The sequence below is a fragment of the Anolis sagrei genome, chromosome Y, assembly GCF_037176765.1.
Source record: "Anolis sagrei isolate rAnoSag1 chromosome Y, rAnoSag1.mat, whole genome shotgun sequence".
Taxonomy (NCBI): domain Eukaryota; kingdom Metazoa; phylum Chordata; class Lepidosauria; order Squamata; family Dactyloidae; genus Anolis; species Anolis sagrei.
Genome location: NC_090035.1, coordinates 81,072,779 through 81,093,589, shown reverse-complemented (window position 1 = coordinate 81,093,589; position 20,811 = coordinate 81,072,779). Strand labels below are relative to the sequence as shown.

Genomic DNA, 20,811 nt, shown 5'->3' with positions numbered 1-20,811 from the left:
TAATGCTACAGTGTTCTGGGAGCTGTAGTTTCCTAAGGTGTTTCATTGCCCTGGCTTAATGCTATAGAGTCCATTGAGTTGTAGTTTCCCACAGTCTTTCAATGCCCTGGCTCATTTCTATAGCATTCCTGGGAGTTGTAGATTCCCACAGTCTTTCAATGCCCTGGCTCATTTCTATAGGGTTCCTAGGAGTTATAGTTTCCCAAGGTCTTTCAGCATCCTGGCTTAATGCTACAGGGTCATGGGAGTCGTAGTTTCCCCAAGGTCTTTTGATGCCCTGGCTCAATTCTATGAGGTTCCTGGGCGTTATAGTTTCTCAAGGTCTTTCAACGCTCTCACTTAATGTTATAGGGTCCTAGGAGTTGTAGTTTCCCCAAGGTCTTTTGATGCCCTGGCTCAATTCTATGAGGTTCCTAGGCGTTATAGTTTCTCAAGGTCTTTCAACGCTCTGGCTTAATATTATAGGGTCCTAGGAGTTGTAGTTTCCCAAGGTCTTTTAACACCCTGGCTTAATGCTATAGGGTTCTGGGAGTTGTAGTTTCCCAAGGTCTTTCAACGCCCTAAGTTAATGTTATAGGGTACTGGGAGTTGTAATTTTGCAAGTCCTTTCAATAACCTGTCTTAATGCTATGGGGTTCTTGGAAGTTATAGCTTCCCAAGGTATTTCAATGCCCTCGCTTAACACTATAGAGTTCCTGGAAGTTGTAGTTTCCCAAGCTCTTTCAACATCTTTGGGTACCCTACAACTCTAGGCTAAAATGGAGTTTGGCACCACTTTCGGTGCCCTGGCACACTGCTATAAGTTCCTGGGAGGTATAGTTTCCCAAGGTCTTTCACTACCTTTAGGTGCATTTCAACTCTAGGACGAATGGAGTTTGGCACCACTTTCAATGCCGTGGCTCCATGCTATGGGGTCCAGGGAGTTGCAGTTTCCCATATGCCAATGGAAGCTGTGGTTCACCAAACTATAACTCCCACGATGCCTCAGCATTAAGGTATGAGAGTCAAAAGCAACGCTCAAACCGCATTACACTTTAATGTAACCCTTCCAATTTGACCCTGTCATTACCTTTGTTATCCCTTCTGAAGTAACTAGTTGTATGTAACTTAATTACTTGTAACTCGTTACTAGTGACTTAATTACTTGCAACTCATTACTCTGCTCCCAGGGTGTCGAGGGAGCCCTTGCAACACCACTCTTGAGGTTTTCCTGCCAAACTACAACTCCCAGAGTTTTAAAATGGTCTTTATGAAAGGGTCTTCGAGTGAAATTTGCAAATGCTAATCAAGGGGCTTTAAATGAAATGAGCAGTACGGAAGAAAATGTTTTTAAGAAAGATGTGACAGGTAGAGGTCATACAAAGTTTGAACTTACATAGGAAGTTGCGTTGTGGTTAAGCCAAAGGTTGTGGTTAGGTGCAAAGTCAAACAGAAGTGCTTCTGTCCATCTCATGTTGATCAGCTTGATTAAATGGTGTCTTACATGAACCAATTGGACTCTGTGGATTTCTTCGAAGGTCTTTCACTGCCCTGTCTCAAAGCTATAGTGTTTACGGCATTGAATGTTTGCCGATATGGGTTGTTAACTGCCTTGAGTCCCCTCGGGGAGATATGGTGGGATATAAATGAAGTTTTACTATTATTATTATTATTATTATTATTATTATTGGGTTCCTGGGAGTTATTATAGGGTTCCCAAGGTATTTCAATGCCTTGGCTCAATGCAATAGCGTCCTGGGAGTTGTAGTATCCCAAGGTCTTTCACAGCCCTGGCTTAATGCTATAGTGTTCTGGGAGCTGTAGTTTCGTAAGGTGTTTCATTGCCCTGGCTCAATGCTACAGGGTCCATTGAGTTGTAGTTTCCCAAGGTCTTTCAATAGCCTGGCATAATGCTATAGGGTCCTGGGAGTTATAGTTTTCCAATAACTTTCAATGCCCTGGCTCAATTCTATAGGGTTCCTGGAAGTTATAGTTTTCCAAGGTCTTTCAGTGCCCTGGCTTAATGATATAGTATTCCTGGGAGTTGTAGTTTCTCAAGGTCTTTCAATAGCCTGGCTTAATGATATAGTATTCCTGGGAGTTGTAGTTTCCCAAGGTCTTTCAATGCCCTGGCTTAACGCTATAGGGTTCCTGGGAGTTATAGTTTCCCAAGGTCTTCCAATGCCCTGGCTCAATTCTATAGGGTTCCTGGGAGTTATAGTTTCCCAAGGTCTTCCAATGCCCTAGCTCAATTCTATAGGGTTCCTGGGAGTTGTAGTTTCCCAAGGTCTTTCAATGCCCTGGCTCAATGTTATAGGGTTCTTGGGAGTGGTAGTTTCCCAAGGTCCTTCAATGCCCCGCACCCTAAACCCGTGATCCCTTACATTTAAAATGGTTCCAAACTGCATTAACTGTGCAACGTGGACGCCTTTTTAACACACCGTTTGGGATAAGAGGTGCCCAGCCTTTACCTCCCCCCTTTCCGACATTCCTAAATTATGATTGTTCCCTCCAAGGTTGTTTGTGTTTGCATGTATTTATGGATCTGTGTCAACGCATTGCTTAACACAGCCCAGAATGGATGGCCGTGTTGTGTCCCGCCAGTGTAATATGCCCGTCCGGCAGGAAGCCGCAACCCAAGCCCGCTTCCCGTCTGAGCTTGTTTTGCTCTTAATGGACGTCTCTCTCTCTCGTCTTTTTTGTGCAAGGAACAACAGCCCCCGAAAGGGTCCAGATCAAACAGGAAACGTCCGTCAGCCACACTTAGCGGGGCAATCTGTCGCCTCCGAAACAATCCCTTCGGATGCAATAAGCAGGAAGATGGAAACGAAAACAAACAGAACGGGCTGATAAGTGACGCTGGCAGACCTGGCATGGAATCGGAGCGTATTTATAACTCGCTGTCATAATATATATATTGCTGCAAGGATGGAGAAGAACGGTCCCCAGGACTCTCCAAGCTGGAGATCAGGGTGCAAGTTCTCCCATTCCAACCGTCAAGAAAAACAATGTGCAAATCTCCAAAACTCACGCATGCTTGCTACAAGCTGCAATTTGCAATTGTGCAATATTGCAATTTGTAATTGTGAAATTTGAACGTTTGCAGCAATCGAAGTAAGCTACATGCAATGTGCAATTTTGCAACCCTGCAGTTTGCAATTGTGCAACTGTGAAATCGTGCAATTTGCAATTGTGAAATATTGCAATTCATAATTGTGCAATTTGAACTATGTTTGCAGCAATCAAAGTAAGCATCATGCAATGTGCAATTTTGCAATCATGCTGTTTGCAGCAATCAAAGTAAGCATCGTGCAATGTGCAATTTTGCAATTGTGTAGTTTGCAATCGTGCAATCATGTAATCTACAATATTGCAATTCATAATTGTGCAATTTGAACTACGTTTGCAGCTATCGAAGTAAGCATCATGTAATGTGCAATTTTGCAATCATGCTGTTTGCAGCAATCAAAATAAGCATTGTGCAATGTACAATTTTGCAATTGTGCAGTTTGCAATTATGCAATCACGTAATCTACAATATTGCAATTCATAATTGTGCAATTTGAACTACGTTTGCAGCAATCGAAGTAAGCATCATGCAATGTGCAATTTTGCAATCATGTAGTTTGCAATTGTGCAGTTTGCAATCGTGCAATATTGCAATTCGTAATTGTGCAATTTGAACTACGTTTGCAGCAATCGAAGTAAGCATCATGCAATGTGCAATTTTGCAATTTCTCAATTTGCAATTGTGCAATTTTGCAATACTGCCATTCATAATTGTGCAATCTGAACACAGTTTGCAGCAATTGAAGGAAGCTGAAGACAAAGGGAGAGGAAGAGAAGAGAGAAACCGGGACATTTGACAATGCCGCTGGAGTGGGGAGTGGGATTGCAGAGAATTAATTGGGACCCTTGGAGGATATTCTGTATCTCCCCCCCCCCCCCCCCATACACACACACACACCCTATTCGCTATTCTTTGTTTCCTTACTTTCTATAAGTGACTAACAGGTGCATCTACGCTGTTAGAATGAAATGAGGTTTGACAACACTTTGTGAGAATTGAAATCCAAATATATGGAGGGCTGAAGTTTGCCCATGCCTGGGATATATGCACCAGCTGTCAGACTACAGCTCCCATCACTCCCAACTTGACTGTGACCAATGGGGTCCGGAGTCCAGATAGAAAGATAGATAGATCTTGAACATGCATTCGTTCCCAACAACAGGGTTGCTGTTTTGCAAATGCAAGCGTAGCCCAATATATCCCAGCAACCCCCATTAAGCAAAGGGATTCCCACTTACTGGACGTCGGGGAATTCTCTGGCCAGGAAGCCCACTTCCATCTGGATGGCTGGCATGTCCTCCAACTCAATGATCCCGGCCAGGTGCGGCACCACCGAATCCAGCCAGGACGAAGTGGACTCCTGCAAGGGAGAGGTACGAATGATCAGTGGAACTCCTTGCTGCAGGAGGCACAGAAAGGAAAAGCCCCACAATTCTTCTTCCTCTGCTTCTCTGCAATCAATGTTTGTTTATGGCAAGGTCCTGGTGCAGATAATGGGACTTGCAATCCAACAATGCCTGCAACTTCTGCATTTGCAACTGTTGCGGGTGTCTTTCCAAACGTTGCATCGTGCCGCTACTTTTTGCCCTTTGCTTCTGTATTTATATTTAGATACTATATATATATATATATATATATATATATATATATAGTATAAAGAATAACAATGCCTTTGTTATTTTGTTTTCGTGGTTTCCATTTTGGAAAGCTGCCTTGGATGCCCCTCCCGAGACGGACAAAAATAACAGCAACGAAAACGGCCTTCAGGCGATTGCGTCGGAAAGGAAATATTTTACGAAGCAGGGCCAGGCCTGGTTAGGACTTGGATGGGCCTTTTTGGACTGCCACTCCCATCATCCCCTATATGTCCTGCAACTCCCATTATCCCCTATATATTCTGGCCTTGCTCCTTTCCCCCCAATTGCTGCAATTGAGAATTCCCACAACATGGGAGAAAAATACCATTTGGGACTACAGTTCCCATCATTCCCTATATATTCTGGATTTGATCTTACCCCACTCCCCACCCCCACCCCAAAATGCTGCAGCTACACCTTCCACAGCATTGAGAAAAAAAGTAATTTTTTGACTGCAACTCCCATCATCTCCTATATATTCTGTATCTCCCACCATCCCCTATAGATTCCACCACTCCCATCATCCCCCATATATTCTACCTTTGGTCCTTTTCTCCCAATGGCTGCAAATGAGAATTCCCACAACATTGGAGAGAAAAGTAATTTTTTGACTGCAACTCCCATCATCTATATATTCTACATCTCCCATAATCCCCTATATATATTCTGCCACTCCCATCATCCCCCATATATACTAGATTTGGTCCTTTTCTCCCAGTGGCTGCAAATGAGAATTCCCACAACATGGGAGAGTAAAGGTACCTTTTGGGACTGCAGTTCCCATCATTCCCTATATATTCTAGCTTTGATCTTATTCCCCCCCCCCAAAAAAAATGCTGCAGCTAGACCTTCCACAGCATTGAGGAAAAAAGTAATTTTTTGACTGCAACTCCCATCATCTCCTATATATTCTGCATCTCCCACCATCCCCTATAGATTCAGCCACTCCCATCATCCTCCATATATTCTAGCCTTGGTCCTTTTCTCCCAATGGCTGCAAATGAGAATTCCCACAGCATTGAGGAAAAAAGTAATTTTTTGACTGCAACTCCCATCATCTCCTATATATTCTGCATCTCCCACCATCCCCTATAGATTCTGCCACTCCCATCATCCCCCATATATCCTAGCCTTGGTCCTTTTCTCCCAATGGCTACAATCTAGACCTTTCATAGCATGGAAACAAAAGTAAATTTTTTGATTGCAACTCCCATAATCTCCTATATATTCTGCATCTCCCACCATCCGCAACTCCCATCCGCAACTCCCATCCGTAGATTCCGCAACTCCCATCATCCCCTATATATTCTAGCCTTGGTCCTTTTCTCCCAATGGCTGCAAATGAGAATTCCCACAACATTGGAGAGAAAAGTAATTTTTTGACTGCAACTCCCATCATCTCCTATATATTCTGCATCTCCCACCATCCCCTATAGATTCAGCCACTCCCATCATCCTCCATATATTCTAGCCTTGGTCCTTTTCTCCCAATGGCTGCAAATGAGAATTCCCACAACATTGGAGAGAAAAGTAATTTTTTGACTGCAACTCCCATCATCTCCTATATATTCTGCATCTCCCACCATCCCCTATAGATTCCACCACTCCCATCATCCCCCATATATCCTAGCCTTGGTCCTTTTCTCCCAATGGCTACAATCTAGACCTTTCATAGCATGGAAACAAAAGTAAATTTTTTGATTGCAACTCCCATAATCTCCTATATATTCTGCATCTCCCACCATCCCCTATAGATTCTGCAACTCCCATCGTCCCCTATATATTCTAGCCTTGGTCCTTTTCTCCCAGTGGCTGCAAATGAGAATTCCCACAACATTGGAGAGAAAAGTAATTTTTTGACTGCAACTCCCATCATCTCCTATATATTCTGCATCTCCCACCATCCCCTATAGATTCCGCCACTCCCATCATCCCCCATATATTCTAGCCTTGGTCCTTTTCTCCCAATGGCTGCAAATGAGAATTCCCACAACATTGGAGAGAAAAGTAATTTTTTGACTGCAACTCCCATCATCTCCTATATATTCTGCATCTCCCACCATCCCCTATAGATTCCGCCACTCCCATCATCCCCCATATATACTAGCCTTGATCCCTTTTCCCAAAATGCTGCAAACTACATGGGAATAGGGTCCAAGTTAGATCTTCCAGAATGTGGGAATAGGATCCCTTTGGACTGTAGTGCCCATCATCCCCTATGCATTTGCAACACCCATCACTCCCTATGCATTCTGACTTTGGTCCCCTTCCCTTCAAGTGCTGCAGAGCATGGAGGAAAGTGCAATTTTTGGACTGCAACTCCCATCATCCCTCCACAAAAGCAACAGGTTCCCAAACTCACCAGCTGGATGAAGAATTCCTGCAGCTGCTTGGCTTCGCTGCGCAGCTTGTTGGCCACCTTGGCCCGCATCTTGGAAGAGGTGCAAATGAGCCGGACGCGCATCAGAGGCCGGATGTACTCGATCAGCACCCGCCGGTGGACCTCCTTCACCAGCATCTGATCCCAAAGAAACAGCCAGGTTGGGTCATGCGCAACGCATGCGGCAAAGCACAACCAAACCCCAAATCCACTAACATCGGTCCCTTATCACCAAATTGGAGTTTCTTTCTTGGTTTGAAAGTGTTATTTCCTGCATAATTGTGCGGCCCTTGCTTTGAAATGTCTTGTTCTCCTCCAGAAACTTTGTGTGATGGAAACTGCAAGGGTTGAATGAAAAGTAATGCCTCCTTTTGGGGAGGAAACTACGAGGGTTGACTGAAAAGTAATGCCTCCACCTTCGTTACTTGGGTTTGGATGGGAATATTTTAATAAATCAAACATATAAATAATCCTTGGAATGTGCCCAAGTCGCTCATTAGTGGGGTTCAGAATTCTCTTTGATTGTAGGTGAACTATAAATCCCAGCAACTACAATTCCAGAATGTCAAGATTCTATTTTCCCCAAACTCTACCAGTGTTCACATTTGGGTCATATCAGGTATTTGTGCCAAATTTGGTCCAGTGAATGAAACTACGAGGGTTGAATGAAAAGTAATGCCTCCAGCTTCGCTACTTGGGTTTGGATGGGAATATTTTAATAAATCGAACGCACAAATAATCCTTAGAATGTGCTCTTTAACTACCACTATTCACTCTTCCACACAATCACCAGACAATTGGATACATTTCTGCCAACGATAAACAAGTTTTCTGAAACCATTGCGGAAGAAGTCGACAGCACCTGCTGCATACGTTGCTTAAGTTGTATTGACCAACAGTCTGTGCAGGGTTCCATACTTTGCACTTTAACAACACAACAATTCAATGCTAAGGCTTCCCCCCAAAACGGAACTGTAGAGGAGAGTCTACTGAAGAAGTCAGTGCCTGCTGCGTACGTTGCTTAAGTCGCATTGACTGACCATCTGCACAGGGTTCCATACTTTGCACTTTAACAACACAACAATTCAATGCTAGGGCTTCCCCCCAAAACGGAACTGTAGAGGAGAGTCTACTGAACAAGCCAGTACCTGCCGCATACGTTGCTTAAGTCACATTGACCAAGCGTCTGCGCAGGGTTCCATACTTTGCACTTTAATGACACAACAATTCAATGCTAAGACTTCTTGCCAAAATGGAACTGCAGAGGAGAGTCTACTGAACAAGCCAGTACCTGCCACATACGTTGCTTCAGTCACATTGACCGACCATCTGTGCACGGTTCCATACTTTGCACTTTAACAACACAACAACTCAATGCCAAGGCTTCCTGCCAAAATGGAACTGTAGAGGAGAGTCTACTGAACAAGCCAGTACCCACCTCATACCAGTACTGCCATCTGTTGAGAAGTTACGAAGGTGGAGGCATAACTTTTCATTCAACCTTCGTAGATACAGTGATTTGATTGTGATTGACCGATGCAATCGGCAATGGATTGATCTTGGATTGTGATTTTAAACTCGTGATATTTTAGAATTTTAAATCTTGAATGTTCCATTTTGGCAGGAAGCCCTAGCATTGAATTGTTGTGTTGTTAAAGTGCAAAGTATGGAACCCTGTGCAGACGGTCGGTCAATGCGACTGAAGCAACGTATGCGGCAGGTACTGGCTTGTTCAGTAGACTCTCCTCTACAGTTCCATTTTGGCAGGAAGCCTTAGCATTGAATTGTTGTGTTGTTAAAGTGCAAAGTATGGAACCCTGTGCAGACGGTCGGTCAATGCAACTTAAGCAGCATATGCGGCAGGTACTGGCTTGTTCAGTAGACTCTCCTCTACAGTTCCATTTTGGTAGGAAGCCTTAGCATTGAATTGTTGTGTTGTTAAAGTGCAAAGTATGGAATCCTGTGCAGACGGTCGGTCAATGCAACTTAAGCAGCATATGCGGCAGGTACTGGCTTGTTCAGTAGACTCTCCTCTACAGTTCCATTTTGGTAGGAAGCCTTAGCATTGAATTGTTGTGTTGTTAAAGTGCAAAGTATGGAACCCTGTGCAGACGGTCGGTCAATGCGACTGAAGCAACGTATGCGGCAGGTACTGGCTTGTTCAGTAGACTCTCCTCTACAGTTCCATTTTGGCAGGAAGCCTTAGCATTGAATTGTTGTGTTGTTAAAGTGCAAAGTATGGAACCCTGTGCAGACGGTCGGTCAATGCGACTGAAGCAACGTATGCGGCAGGTACTGGCTTGTTCAGTAGACTCTCCTCTACAGTTCCATTTTGGCAGGAAGCCTTAGCATTGAATTGTTGTGTTGTTAAAGTGCAAAGTATGGAACCCTGTGCAGACGGTCGGTCAATGCAACTTAAGCAGCATATGCGGCAGGTACTGGCTTGTTCAGTAGACTCTCCTCTACAGTTCCATTTTGGTAGGAAGCCTTAGCATTGAATTGTTGTGTTGTTAAAGTGCAAAGTATGGAACCCTGTGCAGACGGTCGGTCAATGCAACTTAAGCAACGTATGCGGCAGGTACTGGCTTGTTCAGTAGACTCTCCTCTACAGTTCCATTTTGGCAGGAAGCCTTACCATTGAACGGTTGTGTTGTTAAAGTGTGAAGTATGGAATAAATAAATCAATATCATCTAAAGGGCACGCAAGGAAATGCCTTCCTTGGCGCATCATACCTGGTAGGGCTCCAGCTTCATCTTGCTCAGCTTCTGGGCATGTTCCCGGAGGAGCGCCATGATGGTCGGAAAAGCCTCCGAGTTGTTGAGCCACTTCCTCTTCATCAGTTTGTGGAAGTAAGGCTAGGAAACAAAACAAAAAAGACGCGGGAATGAGAAGCACGAGAAGGCGACAGATGCTGCGTCAAAAGCTCTACCTATTCCCTGGACTGCAACTCCCAGAGTTCTCCTGATCCATCTATCTACCTCCCAGCAGTCCTCCTGATTGATCTATTTCCTTATTTATCTCCATCTAATCCAGTGTTTCTCAACCTGGGGGTCAAGACCCTTGGAGGGGCTGCGACGGGTGTCAGAGGGGTCACCAAAAACCATCAGAAAACACAGTATTTTCTGTTGGTCATAGGGGTTTGATTGTAGGTGAACTATAAATCCCAGCAACTACAACTCCAAATGTCTATTTTCCCCAAACTCCACCAGTGTTCACTTTTGGGAATATTGAGTATTCCTGCCAAGTTTGGTCCAGATCCATCATTGTTTGAGTCTGAAGGTAGGTGAACTACAACTCTCAAACTCAACGTCATTGCCTACCAAATGCTTCCAGTGTTTTCTCTTGGTCAAGGGAGTTCTGTGTGCCAAGTCTGGTTTAATTCCATCGTTGGTGGAGTTCAGAAGCTCTTTGATTGAAGGTGAACTATAAATCCCAGCAACTATAACTCCCAAATGCCTGTTTCCCCAAACTCCACCAGTGTTCACATTTGGGCATATTGAGAATTCCTGCCAAGGTTGGTCCAGATCCATCATTGCTTGAGTCCACAGTGCACAGTGAACTACAACTCCCAAACTCAAGGTCAATGACCACCAAACCCTTCCAGTATTTTCTGTCAGTTGTGGAAGTTCTGTGTGCCAAGTTCGGTTCAATTCTATTGTTGATGGAGTTCAGAATGCTCTGTGATTGTTGTTGTTGTTGTTCATTCGTTCAGTCGTCTCCGACTCTTCGTGACCTCGTGGACCAGCCCACGCCAGAGCTCCCTGTCGGCCGTCACCACCCCCAGCTCCTTCAAGGTCAGTCCAGTCACTTCAAGGATGCCATCCATCCATCTTGCCCTAGGTTGGCCCCTCTTCCTTTTGCCTTCCACTTTCCCCAGCATAATTGTCTTCTCTAGGCTTTGCTGTCTCCTCATGATGTGGCCAAAGTACTTCAACTTTGTCTCTAGTATCCTTCCTTCCAGTGAGCAGCCAGGCTTTATTTCCTGGAGGATGGACTGGTTGGATCTTCTTGCAGTCCAAGGTACTCTCAGCACTTTCCTCCAGCACCACAGCTCAAAAGCATCTCTCTTCCTTCGCTCAGCCTTCCCTAAGGTCCAGCTCTCACATCCGTAGGTGACTACAGGGAATACCATGGCTTGGACTAGGCGGATCTTTGTTGCCAGTCTGATGTCTCTGCTCTTTACTATTTTATCGAGACTGGACATTGCTCTCCTCCCAAGAAGGAAGCGTCTTCTGATTTCCTGGCCACAGTCTGCATCTGCAGTAATCTTTGCGCCTAGAAATACAAAGTCTGTCACGGCCTCCACGTTTTCTCCCTCTATTTTCCAGTTGTCAATCATTCTTGTTGCCATAATCTTGGTTTTTTTGACGTTTAGCTGCAACCCGGCATTTGCGCTTTCTTCTTCCACCTTGATGAGAAGGCTCCTCAGCTCCTCCTCGCTTTCGGCCATCAGAGTGGTGTCATCTGCATATCTGAGGTTGTTAATGTTTCTTCCATCCATTTCCACCCCAGCTTTGCATTCATCCAGCCCCGCACATCCTCGCATGATGTGTTCTGCATACACGTTAAAAAGGTTGGGTGAGAGGATGCAGCCTTGCCGGACGCCTTTCCCAATCTTGAACCAGTCTGTTGTTCCGTGGTCAGTTCTGACTGTTGCGACTTGGTCCTTGTACAGATTCCTCAGGAGAGAGACAAGGTGGCTTGGGATGCCCATCCCACCAAGAACTTGCCACAATTTATGATGATCCACACAGTCAAAGGCTTTAGAATAGTCAATGAAGCAGAAGTAGATGTTTTTCTGAAACTCCCTGCCTTCCTCCATTATCCAGCGGACATTGGCAATCTGGTCTCTCGTTCCTCTGCCTTTTCTAAACCCAGCTTGAACATCTGGCAACTCTCGCTCCATGTATTGCTGGAGTCTTCCTTGCAGGATCTTGAGCATTACCTTACTGGCATGAGAAATAAGGGCCACTGTACGGAAGTTGGAGCAGTCTTTCGCATTTCCCTTTTTTGGTATGGGGATGTAAGTTGTTTTTTTCCAGTCTGATGGCCATTCTTGTGTTTTCCATATTTGCTGGCATATGGCATGCATCACCTTGACAGCATCATCTTTTAAGATTTTAAACAGTTCAGCTGGGATCCCGTCGTCTCCTGCTGCCTTGTTGTTAGCAATGCTTCTTAAGGCCCATTCAACCTCACTCCTCAGGATGTCTGGTTCTAATTCATTCACCACACCGTCAAAGCTATCCTCGATATTGTTATCCTTCCTATACAGATCTTCTGTATAGTCTCGCCACCTTCTCTTGATCTCTTCAGCTTCTGTTAGGTCCCTGCCATCTTTGTTTCTTATCATCCCAATTTTTGCCTGAAATTTACCTCCAATGTTTCTAATTTTCTGGAAGAGGTCTCTTGTCCTTCCTATCCTGTTGTCTTCTTCCACTTCCATGCATTGCTTGTTTAAAAATAGTTCCTTATCTCTTCTGGCTAACCTCTGGAATTGCACATTTAACTGGGCATATCTCCCCTTACTATCCCTGTTTCCTTTTGCTTTCCTCCTTTCTTGGGCTACTTCCAGTGTCTCAGCAGACAACCATTTTGCCTTCTTGGTTTTCTTTTTCTTTGGGACGTACTTTGTTGCCGCCTCCTGAACAATGTCTCGGACTTCTGTCCATAGTTCTTCTGGGACTCTGTTTACTAAATCTAGTCCTTCAAATCTGTTCTTCACTTCCACTGTATATTCGCTAGGAATGTTAGTGAGATCATATCTAACTGGTCTGTGTATTTTCCCTGATCTCTTTAGTTTTATTCTAAATTGGGCAATAAGAAGTTCGTGATCTGAGCTACAGTCAGCCCCAGGTCTTGTTTTCACCGACTGGATGGATGTCCGCCACCTTTGGCTGCAAAGGATGTAGTCAATCTGATTTCGGTGTTGACCGTCTGGAGAGGTCCATGTGTAAAGCCGTCTTTTAGGTTGTTGGAAGAGAGTGTTTGTTATACACAGCGAGTTTTCCTGGCAGAATTCTATCAGCCTGCGTCCCGCTTCATTTTGTTCTCCCAGACCATGCTTGCCTGTGATCCCAGTTGTCATTTGACTTCCCACCTTGGCATTCCAGTCTCCTGTAATGAAAATAATGTCTCTTTTTGGTGTATTATCCAGTAGGTCCTGCAGATCCTCATAGAACTGATCTACTTCTGCTTCTTCAGCAGCTGTGGTTGGGGCGTATATTTGGATCACTGTGATGTTGAAAGGCTTTCCTTGCACTCGAATTGAGATCATTCTGTCATTTTTTGGGTTGTATCCAAGCACTGCTTTAGCGAATTTCTTATTAGTTATGAAGGCTACTCCATTTCTTCTATGTTCCTCTTGTCCGCAGTAGTAGATCTGGTGGTCATCTGATGTGAAGTGGCCCATTCCAGTCCATTTCAGTTCGCTGACCCCCAGAATGTCTATCTTTAGTCTTGACATCTCACCAATAACAACATCCAATTTGCCCTGGCTCATAGATCTTACATTCCAGGTTCCTATGGTGTGTTGATCTTTAGAGCATCGGATTCGTCGTTCGCCTCCAGTACCGTCGGCCGCTAGCCTTCCTTTCGGCTTTGAGCTAGCTGCGTCATCACATCTGGGGCTAGTTGAACTTATCCTCTGCTCCTCCCCAGTAGCATTTTGGCCATCTTCCGACCTGGGAGTCCCATCTTCCAATGGCATACCGACATATCTCTGGTTGTACTGGTCCATTCAGTTTTCTTGGCAAGGATACTGGGGTGGTTTGCCGTTGCCTTCCCCAGGGATCACGCTTGGTCTGACCTCTCTGCCACAACCGTCCCGTCTTGGGTGGCCCTTCACGGTTTCGCTCATGACAGCTCCAGCGCCACAACAAGGCGGTGACCCTTTGCTGGAGTCTGTGATTGTAGGTGAACTATAAATCTGTGATTGTAGGTGAACTATAAATCCCAGCAACTACAACTCCCAAATGTCATGATTCTATTTTCCCCAAACTCTACCAGTGTTCACATTTGAACATATTGAGTATTTGCGTAGAGTTTGGTCCACATCCATCATTGTTTGAGTCCACAGTGATCTCTGGATGTAGGTGAACTACAACTCCCAAACCAAAGGACACTGCCCACCAAACCCTTCCAGTATTTTCTGTTGATCATGGGAGAACTGTGTGCCAAGTTCAGTTCAATTCTATCATTGATAGAGTTTTTCAATGTTTTTATGAGTGATGGTCAGTCGTTGGCCTGAGAGGTGTCTTGTGTCCAAATTTGGTGTCCATTTCTCCAGTGGTTTTTGAGTTACGTTAATCCCACAAATGAACACTACATTTTTATTTATATAGACTAGCCGTCCCCTGCCCGGCATTGCTATGGCACACATGGGGGTTCTGTGTGGGAGGTTTGGCCCAATTCCATCGTTGGTGAGATCCAGAATGCTCTGTGATTGTAGGTGAACTATAAATCCCAGCAACTACAACTCCCGAATGTCATGATTCTATTTTCTCCAAACTCCACCAGGGTTCACATTTGGCAATATTGAGTATTCGTCCCAAATTTGGTCCAATTCTATCATTGTTTGAGTCCACAGTGATCTCTGGATGTAGGTGAACTACACCTCCCAAACCAAAGGACACTGCCCACCAAACCGTTCCAGTATTTTCTGTTGGTCATGGGAGAACTGTGAGCCAAGTTTGGTTCAAATCCATCGTTGGTGAGATTCAGAATGCTCTGTGATTGTAGGTGAACTATAAATCCCAGCAACTACAACTCCCGAATGTCATGATTCTATTTCCCCCAAACTCCACCAGTGTTCACATTTGGGTACATTGAGTATTTGTGTAGAGTTTGGTCCAGATCCATCATTGTTTGAGTCCACAGTGATCTCTGGATGTAGGTGAACTACAACTCCCAAACCAAAGGACACTGCCCACCAAACCCTTCCATTGTTATCTGTTGGTCATGGGAGAACTGTGTGCCAAGTTTGGTACAATTCTATTATTGGTGGGGTTCAGAATGCTCTTTGATTGTAAGTGAACTATAAATCCCAGCAACTGGGCATCTCCAGACCCATTACCTTGAGTTCTTGAAAGAGGTGAGTGGCCAGCACTCGGTTGCAGAGCCGGGTCACTCTGTCCAGGGCGGCGTTGGCCTGGCGCTGTCCGGCTTCGCTCTCTGGACCGCTGACCCTTGCCAAGCGGTCAGCATAGTCCCTAAATGGAGACACACTTGTCAATAGGATCACAGGCAAAGGGATAGCAAATGTCAGAATATCCTGGGAGTTGTAGTTTTGCAAAACCTTCAAATCCCAGCATCCCATAGCATTGAGCCTTTGCAGTTCAGGTGGGGCCAAATTGTGTTAATTCTACAATATAGATGCACCCAAAGACCCTTTATGACAGACTTTAGTAAGTCTGATGACTAATAGTCCATATTACAACTCCCAGAATACAAACTACACCTCCCAGAATCCAAACTACTATACCCAGAATCCAGACAACAATTCTCAGAATCCAAACTACAATTTCAGGAATCCAAACAACAATACCCAGAATCCAAACTACGATTCCTGGAATCCAAACCACAACTCCCAGAATCCAAACAATACCTCCCTGGAAGTCAAACAACAATTCCTGGAATCCAAACTATAACTTCCAGAAACCAAGCTACAACTCCCAGAATCCAAACTACAATACCCAGAATCCAAATTACAATTCCTAGAATCCAAACGACAATTCCCAGAATCCAAACTATACCTCCCTGGAATCCAAAGTACAACTCCCGAAATCCAAACAACAACTCCCAGAATCCAAAAGACAACTTGCAGAATCCAAACTATAATTCCCAGAAACCAAACTACAACTCCTGGAATCCAAATAACAACTCCCATTATTCAAATGATAACTCCTAGAATCCAAACAATACCTCCCTGGAAGTCAAACAACAACTCCTGGAATCTAAACTATAACTCCCAGAAACTAAGTTACAACTCCCAGAATCCAAACTACAATAACCAGAATCCAAATTACAATTCCTAGAATCCAAACAATTCCCAGAATCCAAACTATACCTCCCTGGAATCCAAACTATAACTCCCAGAAACCAAACTACAACTCCTGGAATCCAAATGACAACTCCTGGAATCCAAATAACAACTCCCATTATCCAAACGACAACTCCCAGAATCCAAACAATACCTCTCTGGAAGTCAAACAACAACTCCTGGAATCCAAACTATAACTTCCAGAAACTAAGCTACAACTCCCAGAATCCAAACGACAATACCCAGAATCCAAATTACAATTCCCGGAATCCAAACGACAATTCCCGGAATCCAAACTATACCTCCCTGGAATCCAAAGTACAATTCTCAAAATCCAAACTACAACTCTCGGAATGGAAAGTACAACTCCTGGAATCCAAATGACAACTCCCAGAATCCAAACTATAACTCCCAGAAACCACACTACAAGTCCTGGAATCCAAATGACAACTCCCATTATCCAAACGACAACTCCCAGAATCCAAACAATACCTCCCTGGAAGTCAAACAACAACTCTTGGAATCTAAACTATAACTCCCAGAAACCAAGCTACAACTCCCGGAATCCAAACTGCAATACCCAGAATCCAAATTACAATTCCCGGAATCCAAACGACAATTCCTGGAATCCAAACTATACCTTCCTGGAATCCAAAGTACAACTCTAAGAAACCAAACTACAACTCCTGGAATCCAAATGACAACTCCCAGAATCCAAACAATACGTCCCTGTAAGTCAAACAACAACTCCTGGAATCTAAACCATAACTCCCAGAAACTAAGCTACAACTCCCAGAATCCAAACTACAATAACCAGAATCCAAATTACAATTCCCGAAATCCAAATTACAATTCCCAGAATCCAAATGACAACTCCCAGAATCCAAACTATAACTCCCAGAAACTGAACTACAACTCCCAGAATCCAAATGACAACTCCCACTATCCAAACAACAACTCCTGGAATCCAAATGACAACTCTTGGAATACAAATGACAACTCCCAGAATCCAAACTACACCTCCTAGAATCCAAATGACAACTCCCGGAATCCAAACAACAGTTTCTGGAATAGAAACGACAACTCCCAGAATCCATGCTACAACTCCCAAAATCCAAACTACAACTCCTGGAATCCAAACGACAATTTCCGGAATCGAAATAACAACTCCCAGAATCCAAACTACATCTTTTAGAATCTAAATGACAACTCCTGGAATCCAAACGACACCTCCCGGAATCTGAACTACAACTCCCAGGATTCCACAGCCTTGTTAAAGTGGTACCGAACGGCATTAGTTCTACAGTGTCAATGTGTCCATAGATCTCCGCTTTCAATGGGTCTCCTTGAAACACAACGAATCTGTGTTGTAATTGTTCACTTTGGGTCCAATGAATGTACATTTGGCACTGCTTTAACTGTCCTGGCGCAGATGGTATCCTGGGAGTTGTAGTTTTGGGCAGAGAAGGCTGGAAGCCTTGCAAAACTACAATTCCCAGAATTCCATAGAAGTCCTGCATTGCTATGGGCTACCTGATGGACGCTCACCTGAAGGCCGGGCAGCAGTTGACCAGCATGATGGTCCGGCTGATGTAGCAGTCGGGTGTCAGGGCGCTCTCCACTTGCCGCTCGTGGAAAATCTCCACCTTCCTTTGGAAACTGGGGCAAGAAAAAGAGGCAAACCAGGTATCAAACCGCATTCATTGCAGAGTGTAGACGCACCCATTGATAGGTTCCCCTGGCAGGTCAAAACCAGGGCTTTCTTACCTTTGCAAGAACTCAGCCAGGCTGCTCAGGCAACAATGTGCCATCCTTCTGCCAAAATCCTCTGTGATTTGGGGGGCTTTGTCCGCATGAGCCTTTAAGACCTGCAAAGTGGGAGAAGAAGAAGAAGGATGATGATGATGATGATGATGATGATGATGATAAACTCTCAGTGAACTGGAACTCATGAAGATTGGTTGATGTTGGAACAACAACAGCAATAGAGCTTCTCAATAGACTGGTCCCAATGGGGACTGGTTAAATCCAGATGATGATAATAATATTAATATTAATATTAATATTAATAATAATAAAGTAGATTCTTAGTGAATTATGATGATGATGATGATTAATAATAATTGTTGTTCATTCGTTCAGTCGTCTCCGACTCTTCGTGACCTCATGGACCAGCCTACGCCAGAGCTCCCTGTTGGCCGTTACCACCCCCAGCTCCCTCAAGGTCAGTCCAGTCACTTCAAGGATGCCGTCCATCCATCTTGCCCTTGGTCGGCCCCTCTTCCTTTTGCCTTCCACTTTCCCCAGCATAATTGTCTTCTCTAGGCTTTCCTGTCTCCTCATGGTGTGGCCAAAGGACTTCCACTTTGTCTCTAGTATCTTTCCCTCCAGTGAGCAGTCGGGCTTTATTTCCTGGAGGATGGACTGGTTGGATCTTCTCGCAGTCCAAGGCACTCTCAGCACTTTCCTCCAACACCACAGCTCAAAAGCATCTCTCTCCCTTCGCTCGACCTTCCCTAAGGTCCATCTCTCACATCCGTAGGTGACTACAGGGAAGACCATGGCTTGGACTAGGCAATGGATCTTGGTTGCCAGTCTGATGTCTCTACTCTTTACTGTTTTATCGAGACTGGACATTGCTCTCCTCCCAAGAAGTAAGCGTCTTCTGATTTCCTGGCCACAGTCTGCATCTGCAGTAATCTTTGCACCTAGAAATACAAAGTCTGTCACGGCCTCCACGGTTTCTCCCTCTATTTTCCAGTTGTCAATCATTCTTGTTGCCATAATCTTGTTTTTTTTTATGTTTAGCTGCAACCCGGCTTTTGCGCTTTCTTCTTTCACCTTGATTAGAAGGCTCCTCAGCTCCTCCTCGCTTTCGGCCATCAGAGTGGTGTCATCTGCATATCTGAGGTTGTGAATGTTTCTTCCAGCCATTTTCACCCCAGCTCTGCATTCCTCAAGCCCCGCACATCCTCGCATGATGTGTTCTGCATACACGTTGAAAAGGTTGGGTGAGAGGATGCAGCCTTGCCGGACGCCTTTCCCAATCTGGAACCCGTCTCCTGTTCCGTGGTCAGTTCTGACTGTTGCTCCTTGGTCCTTGTACAGATTCCTCAGGAGAGAGGGAAGGGGGCTTGGGATGCCCATCCCACTAAGAACTTGCCACAATCTATTATGATCCACACAGTCAAAGGCTTTAGAAGAGTCAATGAAGCAGAAGTAGATGTTTTTCTGAAACTCTCTGCCTTTCTCCATTATCCAGCGGATATTGGCAATCTGGTCTCTTGTTCCTCTACCTTTTCTAAACCCAGCTTGAACATCTGGCAACTCTCTCTCCATGTCTTGCTGGAGTCTTCCTTGCAGGATCTTGAGCATTACCTTACTGGCATGATGAGAAATAAGGGCCACTGTACGGAAGTTTGAGCAGTCTTTCGCATGCCTCAGCAACTACAACTCCCAAATGAAAAAAATCAAGCCCCCACCCCACCAGTATTCAAATTTGGGGCATATCAGGTATTTGTGCCAAATTTGGTCCAATGAATGAAAATATGAGGGTTGAATGAAAAGTAATGCCTTCTGTGCAATGGTGACCTAACTCAAGACTATACCATACTGCAGACTCAATAGTACCAACTTGATTGTATTATTGATACTGATATTAAAAAATCTCCTGGCTTCTCTCACTTCCTTATGCATTCCTTATGCTTCGATCTATAGAATCCGATGGATTTCTTTTTCGTGTCAGGAGCAACTTGAGAAACTGCAAGCCGCTTCTGGTGTGAGGGAATTGGCCGTCTGCAAGGACATTGCTCGGGGGAACGCCTGGATGTTTTTCCCATCCTGTGGGAGGTTTCTCTCATGTCCCCGCGCATGGGAAGCTGGAGCTGGCAGATTATTATTATTATTATTACTATTATTGTTATTAGAATCATAGAATCATAGAATCAAAGAGTTGGAAGAGACCTCCTGGGCCATCCAGTCCAACCCCATTCTGCCAAGAAGCAGGAATATTGCATTCAAATCACCCCTGACAGATGGCCATCCAGCCTCTGTTTAAAAGCTTCCAAAGAAGGAGCCTCCACCACACTCCAGGGCAGAGAGTTCCACTGCTGAACGGCTCTCACAGTCAGGAAGTTCTTCCTCATGTTCAGATGGAATCTCCTCTCTTGTAGTTTGAAGCCATGGCTCCATTGCGTCCTAGTCTCCAGGGAAGCAGAAAACAAGCTTGCTCCCTCCTCCTCCCTGTGGCTTCCTCTCACATATTTATACATGGCTATCACATCTCCTCTCAGCCTTCTCTTCTTCAGGCTAAACATGCCCAGCTCCTTAAGCCGCTCCTCATAGGGCTTGTTCTCCAGACCCTTGATCATTTTAGTCGCCCTCCTCTGGACACATTCCAGCTTAGAGTCCATATCTCTCTTGAATTGTGGTGCCCAGAATTGGACACAATATTCCAGGTAAAGTGGTCTAACCAAAGCAGAATAGAGCATGGGGAGCATGACTTCCCTAGATCTAGACACTAGGCTCCTCTTGATGCAGGCCAAAATCCCATTGGCTTTTTTTGCTGCCACATCACATTCCTGGCTCATGTTTAACTTGTTGTCCACGAGGACTCCAAGATCTTTTTCACACGTACTGCTCTCTATTATTTGGTAGTTTTGTATACCGGTCTTCTCACCTCCATTGAGGTTTCCATCATCAGTA

The 20,811-nt window shown here is 44.7% G+C and overlaps 1 protein-coding gene across 1 annotated transcript in view; it reads right to left on the bottom strand.

Annotated features, from left to right (window-relative positions):
* LOC132780742 (tumor necrosis factor alpha-induced protein 2) overlaps nucleotides 1-20,811 on the bottom strand; it is a 57,507-nt gene that overhangs the window by 6,756 nt on the left and 29,940 nt on the right. Inside the window, exons 6-11 of the mRNA XM_067462207.1 lie at nucleotides 17,875-17,975; nucleotides 17,656-17,766; nucleotides 15,142-15,277; nucleotides 9,800-9,922; nucleotides 7,049-7,204; nucleotides 4,288-4,409 (exon numbers count right to left, since the gene is read on the bottom strand). Coding sequence (XP_067318308.1) covers nucleotides 4,288-4,409; nucleotides 7,049-7,204; nucleotides 9,800-9,922; nucleotides 15,142-15,277; nucleotides 17,656-17,766; nucleotides 17,875-17,975 — 749 coding nt within the window. The remainder of the gene's footprint in view (nucleotides 1-4,287; nucleotides 4,410-7,048; nucleotides 7,205-9,799; nucleotides 9,923-15,141; nucleotides 15,278-17,655; nucleotides 17,767-17,874; nucleotides 17,976-20,811) is intronic.